We start from the raw sequence: 13,841 nt of genomic DNA on the forward strand, positions 1-13,841 counted from the left end.
TGAAACCATTCTACCAGAAAAATGGTTTCAGAGTACAAATCTCTGAAACCATTCTACAAGCTAAATGGTTTCAGAAGCAAATAACTAATAATCAACTTACTGAAACCATTCTACCAGCAAAATGGTTTCAGATTACAACTCTCTGAAACCATTGTACCAGATAAATGGTTTCAGAAGCAAACACAATTAATAAATTACTCACTGAAACCATTCTACCAGTAAAATGGTTTCAGAATACAACTATGTGCAACCATTCTACAAGCTAAATGGTTTCAGAAGCAAATAGCTAATAATCAAATTACTGAAACCATTCTACCAGCAAAATGGTTTCAGATTACAACTCTCTGAAACCATTGTACCAGATAAATGGTTTCAGAATACAACTATGTGCAATCATTCTACAAGCTAAATGGTTTCAGAAGCAAATAACTAATAATCAACTTACTGAAACCATTCTACCAGCAAAATGGTTTCAGATTACAACTCTCTGAAACCATTCTACCAGATAAATGGTTTCAGAAGCAAACACAATTAATAAATTACTCACTGAAACCATTCTACCAGTAAAATGGTTTCAGAATACAACTATGTGCAACCATTCTACAAGCTAAATGGTTTCAGAAGCAAATAACTAATAATCAACTTACTGAAACCATTCTACCAGCAAAATGGTTTCAGATTACAACTCTCTGAAACCATTCTACCATATAAATGGTTTCAGAAGGATTTCGGTGTCCAAATCAAACGAACCAAGTCTCTATTTGTAGGGAAAAAAAAATTATGAATTTTGGTATAAAAAATAAAAAATAAAAAATTAATTTACGACGAAATAATCGAGTTTAAAGTAGTGAAAAATTGCGTTTTTTTTTCGGTGTCCAAATCAAACGAACAAGTCTCTATTTGTAGAGAAAAAAAAATTATGAATTTTGGTATAAAAAATAAAAAATAAAAAATTAATTTACGACGAAATAATCGAGTTTAAAGTATAAAATGAAAAAAATCACGCAGACCCATTCATATGCTGACACGTGGCTGCCTTTTTCAAAAGCAAAATTTTCTCTCTCCAGCTTATAATCTAGTGTGGTGCAGACAGGATGATCTGATAGATCAGGATGATCTGGGCTGTCTGATTGATCAGACAGTCTTAATGAGATCACATCTTGGCTGTCTGATGGAAATCAACGGTCTGTAACCATGGTCCTTCCGTACGCGCGCGACACTGGATCCACGTCTATTAATTGTTTAAGAAGGTGGGGCGCGTGTTGTTATTTTTTTTTTTATGTAAAATTACAGAAATGCCCATGTTGCTCTATTCTTTCAAAAATTAAAAGAATGGGTATTTTGGTCCAATTGAAAAGGTGCACCTTGCTAACTTAGACCTAACTAGGGTCTAAGTTAGAAAACCCCTATATATATATATATATATATATATATATATATATATATATATATATATATATATATATATATATATATATATATATATATAGTTTTCTAGTATTTATATATTTTTTTCTTTATCTACACTCCAACTCCAAGGTGACATTGGACCTAAATTCTTACTCTTACATTAGATTGCTCCAATCCCACTCAACTTTCTAAATCAATATTTTAATTTCTTTATTTCCAATTTTAAACTTGATTTATTTAAGAAATCCACTATAGAGCTACCTTGAGTAAGAGTAAAAGGGACAAAATCACATTTTTCAACAAAAAAGAACAAAAACTCATGCATTTTTTCTTCTATAAGTTTTTCATATACTAGAAGAATACAAAGCATAGCTATAACTTGAGATCAAAGCAATCTCAATTTTCTATTCTTAACATTTCCATGTACAAACAACCCAATATCTCTCATTGTTAATCTCATTCTCTATTTAGATTTTTATGTAGTACCTCTCTTTTCTTTTTCTTGTTAAGTGCAAAGGAGAGGTGCAATATTAACTCATGCAACAAAAAGCGAGGGAGAATTTAATTCCTTCCCACACCTTAACAAGTAGTTGCATGAGGGGAGCATATCTTTTCAGAAGAGACAAGTTTTCCTTTTCTCTATCCCTTTTTATTAATTATCACTACTTTAGTTTAAATCACTTGTCCTAGCTCAATTATTCTTTCTGTCCCCCTCTCTTATAGTTCTTGTTCCATTAATTTGTTTAATATAACAAAAGAAGAGGAAACAAGGAAAAAAGATATTCATAATGGAATGAGTGAGGAAGAAAATAGGATAATTAAGAAGAAAATGACTCAATGCAATGAGCTTCAAAACAATCATAGCATCACAGTGGATGGAAGAAAGGATAGCTTAATCAGAACTTGTCTCACATGTGGTCATCATATCAAATGCCAAGAACAGGTTCTTTAAATTTTTTTGCCGCTGAACATTTATCATTACACTTTTTCTTTCTTTTTTTTATTTGTTTTGAGTTAAAATATATTTTTAGTACCTATAAAATTTACGGTTTTCTTTACATAAATAAATTTTGTTCAATTTTAATTCTTATTTTAATTTTATAGGGATAAATAAAGGATTAAAATTATTCATTTTAAAAGTAGTTTAGTTGTAGCTACTAAAGAACATTAATTATTGAAGGGATTAAAATTCGAATTCCAAATTTTTCACTTCTCCACATTATAGTGTGTAAGATAAGCAGTAAGCACTATGTTACTGTACCCAAAAAAATTAAATAAAATTTATGTAAAGACTAAAAATATATTCAACTTTTTTATAAAAAAAATCGGTGTCAAATTAATTCATTGTTGCATTGTGTGTGTTCTCTTATGAGTGAAATATAAATGATAATGTGGTGTGAATAATAATTAGGGTGGTGAAATTAATGATATACCTGGATTGCCTGCTGGAGTGAAGTTTGATCCAACAGATCAAGAGATTCTTGAACATTTGGAAGCCAAGGTGAGGTCTGATATTCATAAGCTTCATCCTCTCATTGATGAGTTCATCCCTACTCTAGAAGGAGAGAATGGAATATGTTATACTCATCCAGAGAAATTGCCAGGTTTATTACAATGAAACCTCTCAATTACTACATTTTTTTTTAATAATAACGTGTCTTAATTTTGATGAGTTTTATAACTCCAATAAATTTAAATTTAATTTTTATTGAATAACATGGTTAGAATTGGCTTACCTTTAAACTTCAGCAACAAGAAAAAGAAGAATTAGCTGTGTTGAAGCAACATTTTCGTAGATGTCAACATTATTTATCCTAACTAGCGGGATAGGTAGACGCATTCCCGCGTCTGCTTGTGTCTAACTTATGTCTGAAAAAATATATGTCTTATGTTATAGTGAATTTGTTAATAAAAAAATTTTGCTGCTAAAAAAAAGACGTGTCTTATGTTATGGTGAGTTCGTTAATAAAAGATTTTTGTTACTACTAAAAAAACAATAAAGGGTATTGTTGGTATTATGAAAAGTCCACACCAAAATCATGTATTCTCTTTATATATAACTAGCGCGCCTGCGCCTGTCAGGCGCGCCTGTGTCTAACTTATGTTCAAAAGAAAAATATATATGCCTTATGTTACGGTGAGTTTTCCTTTAAAAATAAAAAGTTACGGTGAGTTTGATAATAAAATATTTTTGTTGCAAAACTCATGTATTCTCTTTATATATAGTATAGAAGAAAGGAAATAAAACCACCAAACATTTTGTGCACCGAAGTTAGTTTTAATTTTGATATTTGAGAGCAATTTTTTTTTGGACTATTGATCAATGAAAGTTTTTGAAGGGTAAAATTGGCAATAAGAAAAGTTCAACCCAAACTCATCTATCATTTTTATATATTAGAAATATATATATTAGATTATATATTAGTATAGACTAGCGGGCCAGGCAGACGCATTGTCTGTGTTTTACTTATGTCCAAAAAAAAAAGATTTATGTTATGGTGAGTTTCTTAATAAAAGATTTTTTCTACTAAAAAAATATGTATCTTATGTTATAGTGAGTTTGTTAATCAAAGTTTTTTGCTGCTATTAACAAAATATCAAGGGTATTGTTGGTATTATGAAAAGTTCACACAAAAACTCATGTATTCTCTTTATATATAGTATAGATTAATCAAGTCACACGTCCTTCTTTATCTTTTTAATTAAAAACTATTCAATACTCTTTCCATTCTAAAATGAGTGATTCAGTTTGATCATGTGCAGTATTCTTGTATTATGTTTTTGACTATATTTTTCTACTAATAAATAAAAACAAATATTAAGGTATAAGACATTGTTGGATTTATTTCAACAAATATTTTTAAATTATTATTATTTTTTATAATTTTTAATATTATATAATTAATTAAAGATATTAATAGTTAAAATTATGTATTGACATGTATGAAACAACCAATTCAATTATATTCATCGCAGATGGATGAAGTAGTAACTATCTTTAAGATGGTCACTAACTAACATGCAATTTTTTTACCATATCAGTCTTTTAACATTGTACTAAAATAGTCACTAACATGCAATTTTTTGACCATCTCAATCTAGTCTATAAAATAATTAATCATGTTCAACCATTCATTTGAATATGCTAACAAATACATTTTCTAACATTATTCACTTATCTTCAAATGCATTGTCGACATTACCAATTTGAAGGGGGTGTTTGAAATGAAAAATAACAAGATAAATAGGTAATGAGAAGGTGGATGAATAATGTGTCTAAGAATGTCATGACTTTGTGGACCAACATAGCCACATCTATCTATACAAGCCCATTAAATACATAGCCGAAATTTTCTCATCCCACCCACTCACTTTCTCCCCTACCCCTGTAGCAATTCGGAAAACGTTTTTCGAATTTTTTATAGTGTAAATTTTACACTAGAAAAACAGTTCGAAACATATTTTCCGAATTATTTTGCGCACTAGGAGAATAGACGAAAATGTGAGTGGATAAGATGAGAAAATTTCTACATAGCCAGCTATTTTTCACCATAATTTTAAATTACGGTCCATAACCGCAATTGCCACAACAATATTGTAGATTTCAAAATCTTTGCATATTGCACAACAATATTGTAGATTTTAAAATCTTTGCATATTGCACAACAATATTGTAGATTTTAAAATCTTTGCAACTGCAATTTTGTCCCGCTTTAATTGTATTTTCTAGTAATCTAAAAGCTATAACAACCACAATCACAATTTAAAATTTGATAATTAACATCGAAATTATATTTCTTCAGGAGTAAGCAAAGATGGCCTGATCCGCCATTTCTTTCACCGACCATCCAAAGCATACACAACAGGAACAAGAAAAAGAAGAAAAGTACATTCAGATCACGAGGATGGTAGTGAAACCCGTTGGCACAAAACAGGTAAAACAAGACCAGTCTACAACAATTCCAAGTTAAAAGGTTACAAAAAAATCCTTGTACTTTACACAAACTATGGAAAACAAAGAAAGCCAGAGAAAACAAATTGGGTGATGCATCAATATCATCTTGGAAATGATGAAGAAGAGAAAGAAGGTGTTTTAGTTGTGTCCAAAGTTTTCTATCAAACTCAACCAAGACAATGTGGTGGTGGTAATTCATTGATGAAAGACTCAAAAACTATGAAGGGTCAAAATGGAAATGAGGTAATGAATGGTAAAAGTAGTACTACTAATGGATCATTTGTTGAGTACTATCATTCAAATTTGATATCATTTGATCAAGGGAATCAACATAGATCTAGCAATTCTCAAGTAATAATTTCACATTTTGAAGGTGGTTCTTTCATTCCATGATTCAATTGGTGGACACAAGCTATATATAGAAGAAGATTACATTGAAGGGTATTATAGATACTATGAATTGAAAAGGAGATGAACAAAATATATATTGATAAAATAATCAAAATTTAAATAAATTAATAAACTATATATATATAGTATACTCTAGTTAGGAGGGAAAATGGTGGACAAGAATAATAAGGAGAGCAATTGCTTCCTTTGAAAACTATATACATTTGTTATTAGGTTCAAGTAAGAGAGAGTTTGGTGAAGTGGAGTGGGACACTTTTACATGTAACATTATAAGTCATTTTATCGACATAGTGGTAAAAAGAATACTACACTGCGTCTAAACTTCAAACTCGTAAGCTTTAACATTCTCCTCTAATAATATCTTATACGTTAATATTTGTTTTTATTTATTAGTAGAAAAATATAGTCAAAACATAATACATGAGTATTGCACATGATCAAACTGAACCCCTCATTTTAAAAGAGTATTGAATATTTTTTAATTAAAAAGATAAAGAAGGACGTGTGACTTGATTAATTAGAACAAATTTGGCTTGATTCACCTCATAAATAATAAAACCTAACTTATTAGTATAACTAAAAATAAGGGGCATAAGCATAATTTTTGGGTCGTTTTTATGGTTTTTGGCCAATTTTAGTGTTTGTAGTCGTTTTTATGGTTTTTGGCATATTTTAGAGTTTGTAGTTGTTTTTATGGTTTTTGGCCTATTTTAGGGTGGTTTTTATGGTTTTTGGCCAATTTTAGTGTTTATAGTTGTTTTTAGGCTTAATTAATAAAATGGTCCCTTAAAGACATTTTTGGTTTTAGATTGGTCCCTTAAAGAAAAAAAGGTCCAAATAGGTCCCTTAAAGAAAAAAAAGTCCGAATAGGTCCCTTAAAGACATCTACGTTAATCAGTATGGTCCCTAAAAAGAGGTCTAAATAGGACCAAACTGATTAACGGATATGTCTTTAAGGGACCTATTCGGACCTTTTTTTCTTTAAGGGACCTATTTAGACATTTTTTCCTTTAAGGGACCAATATGAAACCAAAAATCTCTTTAAGGGACCATTTTATTAATTAAGCCTTGTTTTTATGGTTGTTGGGCTATTTTAGTGTTTGTAGTCGTTTTTATGGTTTTTGGCATATTTTAGGCTCGATATTTGGGTTTTTGGCCAATTTTGGTGTTTGCAGTCGTTTTTATGGTTTTTAGCTATTTTAGTGTATGTAGTCGTTATTATTGTTTTTGGCCAATTTTAGTGTTTGTAGTCGTTTTTATGGTTATTGACCAATTTTAGGGTCGTTTTTATGGTTTTGGCCAATTTTAGTGTTTGTAGTCGTTTTATGGTTTTTGGCCAATTTAAGGTTGTTTTTATGGTTTTTGGCTAATTTTAGTGTTTACAGTCGTATTTATGGTTTTTGGCCAATTTTAGTGTTTGTAGTCGTTTTATGGTTTTTGGCCTATTTTAGTGTTTGTAGTCGTTTTTATGGTTATTGACCAATTTTAGGGACGTTTTTATGGTTTTTGGCCTATTTTAGTGTTTGTAGTCGTTTTTATGGTTTTTGGCCTATTTTAGGGTCGATATTTGGGTTTTTGGGCAATTTTAGTGATGTAATCGTTTTTATGAGTTTTGGCTAATTTTAGTGTTTATAGTCGTTTTTATGGTTTTTGGCCTATTTTAGGGTCGTTTTTATGGTTTTTGGCCAATTTAAAGTTGGTTTTATGGTTTTTGGCTAATTTTAGTGTTTGTCGTCGTTTTTATGGTTTTTTGCCTTTTTTAGGGTCGATATTTGGGTTTTTGGGCAATTTTAGTGATGTAATCGTTTTTTTAGGTTTTGGCTAATTTTAGTGTTTGTAGTCGTTTTATGGTTTTTGGCCAATTTAAGGTTGTTTTTATGGTTTTTGGCTAATTTTAGTGTTTGTAGTCGTTTTTATGGTTATTGACCAATTTTAGGGACGTTTTTATGGTTTTGGCCAATTTTAGTGTTTGTAGTCGTTTTTATGGTTTTTTGCCTATTTTAATGTTTGTAGTCGTTTTTATGGTTTTTGGCCTATTTTAGGGTGGTTTTTATGGTTTTTGGCCAATTTTAGTGTTTATAGTTGTTTTTATGGTTGTTGGCCAATTTTAGTGTTTGTAGTCGTTTTTATGATTTTTGGCCTATTTTAGTGTTTGCAGTCGTTTTTATGGTTTTTAGCATATTTTAGGGTCGATATTTGGGTTTTTGGCCAATTTTGGTGTTTTTAGTCGTTTTTATTGTTTTTGGCCAATTTTAGTGTTTGTAGTCGTTTTTATGGTTTTTGGCCAATTTTAGTGTTTGTAGTCGTTTTTATAGTTTTTGGCCAATTTTAGGGTCGTTTTTATGGTTTTTGGCTAATTTTAATGTTTATAGTCGTTTTTTTGGTTTTTGGGCAATTTTAGTAGTTGTAGTCGTTTTTATGGTTTTGGCCAATTTTAGTGTTTTTAGTCGTTTTATTTTTTTTGGCCAATTTTAGTGTTTGTAGTCGTTTTTATGGTTTTTGGCCACAATTTTAGGGTCGTTTTTATGGTTTTTGGCCAATTTTAGTGTTTGTAGTCGTTTTTATGGTTTTTGGCCTATTTTAGTGTATGTAGTCGTTTTTATTGTTTTTGGTCAATTTTAGTGTTTGTAGTCGTTTTTATGGTTTTTGGCCTATTTTAGAGTTTGTAGTTGTTTTTATGGTTTTTGGCCTATTTTAGGGTCGTTTTTATGGTTTTTGGCCAATTTTAGTGATGTAATCGTTTTTATGGGTTTTGGCTAATTTTAGTGTTTGTAGTCGTTTTATGGTTTTGGGCCAATTTAATGTTGTTTTTATGGTTTTTGGCTAATTTTAGTGTTTGTAGTCGTTTTTATGGTTTTTGGCCTATTTTAGGGTCGATATTTGGGTTTTTGGCCAATTTTAGTGTTTGTAGTCATTTTTATTGTTTTTGGCTATTTTAGTGTATGTAGTCGTTTTTATTGTTTTTGACCAATTTTAGTGTTTGCAGTTGTTTTTATGGTTATTGACCAATTTTAGGGTCGTTTTTATGGTTTTTGGCCTATTTTAGTGTTTGTAGTCGTTTTTATGGTTTTTGGCCTATTTTAGGGTCGATATTTGGGTTTTTGGGCAATTTTAGTGATGTAATCGTTTTTATGGGTTTTGGCTAATTTTAGTGTTTATAGTCGTTTTTATGGTTTTTGGCCTATTTTAGGGTCGTTTTTATGGTTTTTGGCCAATATTAGTGTTTATAGTCGTTTTTATGGTTGTTGGCCAATTTTAGTATTTGTAGTCGTTTTTATGGTTTTTGGCCTATTTTAGTGTTTGTAGTTGTTTTTATGACTTTTGACCTATTTTAGGGTCGATATTTGGGTTTTTGGGCAATTTTAGTGTTTGTAATCGTTTTTATGGGTTTTGGTCAATTTTAGTGTTTGTAGTCGTTTTTATAGTTTTTGGGCAATTTTAGGGTCGTTCTTATCGTTTTTGGCTAATTTTAGTGTTTATAGTCGTTTTTATGGTTTTTGGCCAATTTTAGTGTTTGTAGTCGTTTTTATGGTTTTTGGCCTATTTTAGTGTTTGTAGTGGTTTAATGGTTTTTGGCCTATTTTAGGGTCGTTTTTATGGTTTTTGGCCAATTTTAGGGTCGTTTTTATGGTTTTGGCCAATTTTAGTGTTTGTAGTCGTTTTTATGGTTTTTGGCCTATTTTAGGGATAGTGTATGTAGTCGTTTTTATTGTTTTTGGCCAATTTTAGTGTTTGTAGTCGTTTTTATGGTTATTGACCAATTTTAGGATCGTTTTTATGGTTTTGGCCAATTTTAGTGTTTGTAGTCGTTTTTATGGTTTTTGGCCACAATTTTAGGGTCGTTTTTATGGTTTTTGGCCAATTTTAGTGTTTGTAGTCGTTTTTATGGTTTTTGGCCTATTTTAGTGTATGTAGTCGTTTTTATTGTTTTTGGTCAATTTTAGTGTTTGTAGTCGTTTTTATGGTTTTTGGCCTATTTTAGAGTTTGTAGTCGTTTTTATGGTTTTGGCCAATTTTAGTGTTTATAGTCGTTTTTATGGTTGTTGGCCAATTTTGTAGTCGTTTTTAGGGTTTTTGGGCTATTTTAGTGTTTGTAGTCGTTTTTATGGTTTTTGGCCTATTTTAGTGTTTGTAGTCGTTTTTATGGTTATTGACCAATTTTAGGGTCGTTTTTATGGTTTTGGCCAATTTTAGTGTTTGTAGTCGTTTTATGGTTTTTGGCCAATTTAAGGTTGTTTTTATGGTTTTTGGCTAATTTTAGTGTTTACAGTCGTATTTATGGTTTTTGGCCAATTTTAGTGTTTGTAGTCGTTTTATGGTTTTTGGCCTATTTTAGTGTTTGTAGTCGTTTTTATGGTTATTGACCAATTTTAGGGACGTTTTTATGGTTTTTGGCCTATTTTAGTGTTTGTAGTCGTTTTTATGGTTTTTGGCCTATTTTAGGGTCGATATTTGGGTTTTTGGGCAATTTTAGTGATGTAATCGTTTTTATGAGTTTTGGCTAATTTTAGTGTTTATAGTCGTTTTTATGGTTTTTGGCCTATTTTAGGGTCGTTTTTATGGTTTTTGGCTAATTTTAGTGTTTGTAGTCATTTTTATGGTTTTTGGCCTATTTTAGGGTCGATATTTGGGTTTTTGGCCAATTTTGGTGTTTGTAGTCATTTTTATTGTTTTTGGCTATTTTAGTGTATGTAGTCGTTTTTATTGTTTTTGGCCAATTTTAGTGTTTGCAGTTGTTTTTATGGTTATTGACCAATTTTAGGGTCGTTTTTATGGTTTTTGGCCTATTTTAGTGTTTGTAGTCGTTTTTATGGTTTTTGGCCTATTTTAGGGTCGATATTTGGGTTTTTGGGCAATTTTAGTGATGTAATCGTTTTTATGGGTTTTGGCTAATTTTAGTGTTTATAGTCGTTTTTATGGTTTTTGGCCTATTTTAGGGTCGTTTTTATGGTTTTTGGCCAATATTAGTGTTTATAGTCGTTTTTATGGTTGTTGGCCAATTTTAGTGTTTGTAGTCGTTTTTATGGTTTTTGGCCTATTTTAGTGTTTGTAGTCGTTTTTATGACTTTTGACCTATTTTAGGGTCGATATTTGGGTTTTTGGGCAATTTTAGTGTTTGTAATGGTTTTTATGGGTTTTGGTCAATTTTAGTGTTTGTAGTCGTTTTTATAGTTTTTGGGCAATTTTAGGGTCGTTTTTATCGTTTTTGGCTAATTTTAGTGTTTATCGTCGTTTTTATGGTTTTTGGCCAATTTTAGTGTTTGTAGTCGTTTTTATGGTTTTTGGCCTATTTTAGTGTTTGTAGTCGTTTTTATGGTTTTTGGCCTATTTTAGGGTTAGTGTATGTAGTCGTTTTTATTGTTTTTGGCCAATTTTAGTGTTTGTAGTCGTTTTTATGGTTATTGACCAATTTTAGGGTCGTTTTTATGGTTTTGGCCAATTTTAGTGTTTGTAGTCGTTTTTATGGTTTTTGGCCTATTTTAGGGTTAGTGTATGTAGTCGTTTTTATTGTTTTTGGCCAATTTTAGTGTTTGTAGTCGTTTTTATGGTTATTGACCAATTTTAGGGTCGTTTTTATGGTTTTGGCCAATTTTAGTGTTTGTAGTCGTCTTATGGTTTTTGGCCAATTTAAGGTCGTTTTTATGGTTTTTGGCCAATTTTAGAGTTTGTAGTTGATTTTATGGTTTTTGGCCTATTTTAGGGTCGTTTTTATGGTTTTTGGCCAATATTAGTGTTTATAGTCGTTTTTATGGTTGTCGGCCAATTTTTTAGTCGTTTTTATGGTTTTTGGCCTATTTTAGGGTCGATATTTGGAATTTTGGCCAATTTTGGTGTTTTTAGTCGTTTTTATGGTTTTTGGGCACAATTTTAGTGTTTGTAGTCGTTTTTATAGTTTTTGGGCAATTTTAGGGTCGTTTTTATCGTTTTTGGCTAATTTTAGTGTTTATAGTCGTTTTTATGGTTTTTGGGCAATTTTAGTGTTCGTAGTCGTTTTTATGATTTTTAACCAATTTTAGTGTTTGTAGTCGTTTTTATGGTTTTTGGCCTATTTTAGGGTCGTTTTTATGGTTTTTGACCAATTTTAGTGTTTATAGTCGTTTTATTCTTTTTGGCCAATTTTAGTGTTTGTAGTCGTTTTTATGGTTTTTGGCCAATTTTAGGGTCGTTTTTATGTTTTTTGGCCAAAATTAGTGTTTGTAGTCGTTTTTATGGTTTTTGGCCTATTTTATAGTTTGTAGTTGTTTTTATGGTTTTTGGCCTATTTTAGGGTCGTTTTTATGGTTTTTGGCCAAAAATAGTGTTTGTAGTCGTTTTTTTGGTTTTTGGCCTATTTTAGAGTTTGTAGTTGTTTTTATGGTTTTTGGCCTATTTTAGGGTCGTTTTTATGGTTTTTGGCCAAAATTAGTGTCTGTAGTCGTTTTTATGGGTTTTGTACTATTTTAGTGTTTGTAGTCGTTTTTATGGTTTTTGGCCTGTTTTAGGGTCGATATTTGGGTTTTTGGCCAATTTTTTTGTTTTTTGTCGTTTTTAAGGTTTTTGGCCTATTTTAGGGTCGAAATTTGGGTTTTTGGGCAATTTTGGTGTTTGTAGTCGTTTTTATGGTTTTTGTCCGATTTTAGTGTTTGTTGTCGTTTTTATGGTTTTTGGCCAATTTTGTAGTCGTTTTTATGGTTATTGACCAATTTTAGGGTCATTTTTATGGTTTTGGCCAATTTTAGTGTTTGTAGTAGTTTTATGGTTTTTGGCCAATTTAAGGTTGTTTTTATGGTTTTTGGCTAATTTTAGTGTTTGTCGTCGTTTTTATGGTTTTTGGCCTATTTTAGGGTCGATATTTGGGTTTTTGGGCAATTTTAGTGATGTAATCGTTTTTATGGGTTTTGGCTAATTTTAGTGTTTGTAGTCGTTTTATGGTTTTTGGCCAATTTAAGGTTGTTTTTATGGTGTTTGGCTAATTTTAGTGTTTGTACTCGTTTTTATGGTTATTGACCAATTTTAGGGTCGTTTTTATGGTTTTGGCCAATTTTAGTGTTTGTAGTCGTCTTATGGTTTTTGGCCAATTTAAGGTCGTTTTTATGGTTTTTGGCCTATTTTAGGGTCGTTTTTATGGTTTTTGACCAATATTAGTGTTTATAGTCGTTTTTATGGTTGTTGGCCAATTTTTTAGTCGTTTTTATGGTTTTTGGCCTATTTTAGTGTATGTAGTCGTTTTTATGGTTTTTGGCTAATTTTAGTGTTTGTAGTCGTTTTTATGGTTATTGACCAATTTTAGGGTCGTTTTTATGGTTTTGGCCAATTTTAGTGTTTGTAGTCGTCTTATGGTTTTTGGCCAATTTAAGGTCGTTTTTATGGTTTTTGGCCTATTTTAGGGTCGTTTTTATGGTTTTTGACCAATATTAGTGTTTATAGTCGTTTTTATGGTTGTTGGCCAATTTTTTAGTCGTTTTTATGGTTTTTGGCCTATTTTAGTGTATGTAGTCGTTTTTATTGTTTTTGGCCAATTTTAGTGTTTGTAGTCGTTTTTATGGTTTTTGGCCTATTTTAGGGTCGTTTTTATGGTTTTTGGCCAATTTTAGGGTCGTTTTTATGGTTTTGGCCAATTTTAGTGTTTATAGTCGTTTTTATGGTTGTTGGCCAATTTTAGTGTTTGTAGTCGTTTTTATGGTTTTTGGCCTATTTTAGTGTTTGTAGTCGTTTTTATGGTTATTGACCAATTTTAGGGTCGTTTTTATGGTTTTGGCCAATTTTAGTGTTTGTAGTCGTTTTATGGTTTTTGGCCAATTTAAGGTTGTTTTTATGGTTTTTGGCTAATTTTAGTGTTTGTCGTCGTTTTTATGGTTTTTGGCTTATTTTAGGGTCGATATTTGGGTTTTTGGGCAATTTTAGTGATGTAATCATTTTTATGGGTTTTGGCTAATTTTAGTGTTTGTAGTCGTTTTATGGTTTTTGGCCAATTTAAGGTTGTTTTTATGGTTTTTGGCTAATTTTATTGTTTGTAGTCGTTTTTATGGTTTTTGGCCTATTTAAGAGTCGATATTTGGGTTTTTGGCCAATTTTGGTGTTTGCA

General features: G+C 30.7%; 1 protein-coding gene across 1 annotated transcript; it reads left to right on the plus strand.

Annotated features, from left to right (window-relative positions):
* The first annotated feature begins 1,696 nt into the window (after positions 1-1,696).
* Positions 1,697-6,042, plus strand: LOC123916337 (NAC domain-containing protein 73-like). Its single transcript, XM_045967774.1, has 3 exons — positions 1,697-2,353; positions 2,822-3,014; positions 5,214-6,042. The coding sequence occupies exons 1-3, from the start codon at positions 2,204-2,206 to the stop codon at positions 5,756-5,758; spliced, it is 888 nt and encodes a 295-aa protein (XP_045823730.1). The 5' UTR covers positions 1,697-2,203; the 3' UTR covers positions 5,759-6,042.
* The last annotated feature ends 7,799 nt before the right edge of the window (positions 6,043-13,841 follow it).

The sequence above is a fragment of the Trifolium pratense genome, linkage group LG3 (genome assembly GCF_020283565.1).
Source record: "Trifolium pratense cultivar HEN17-A07 linkage group LG3, ARS_RC_1.1, whole genome shotgun sequence".
NCBI lineage: Eukaryota > Viridiplantae > Streptophyta > Magnoliopsida > Fabales > Fabaceae > Trifolium > Trifolium pratense.

Bases quoted from the DNA above. Each gene is read 5' to 3' on its own strand.
- LOC123916337 (XM_045967774.1), top strand. From the start codon at position 2,204: ATGAGTGAGGAAGAAAATAGGATAATTAAGAAGAAAATGACTCAATGC. The intron at 2,354-2,821 runs GTTCTTTAAATT...AATAATAATTAG, and splicing joins ATATCAAATGCCAAGAACAG to GGTGGTGAAATTAATGATAT. The intron at 3,015-5,213 runs GTTTATTACAAT...ATATTTCTTCAG, and splicing joins TCATCCAGAGAAATTGCCAG to GAGTAAGCAAAGATGGCCTG.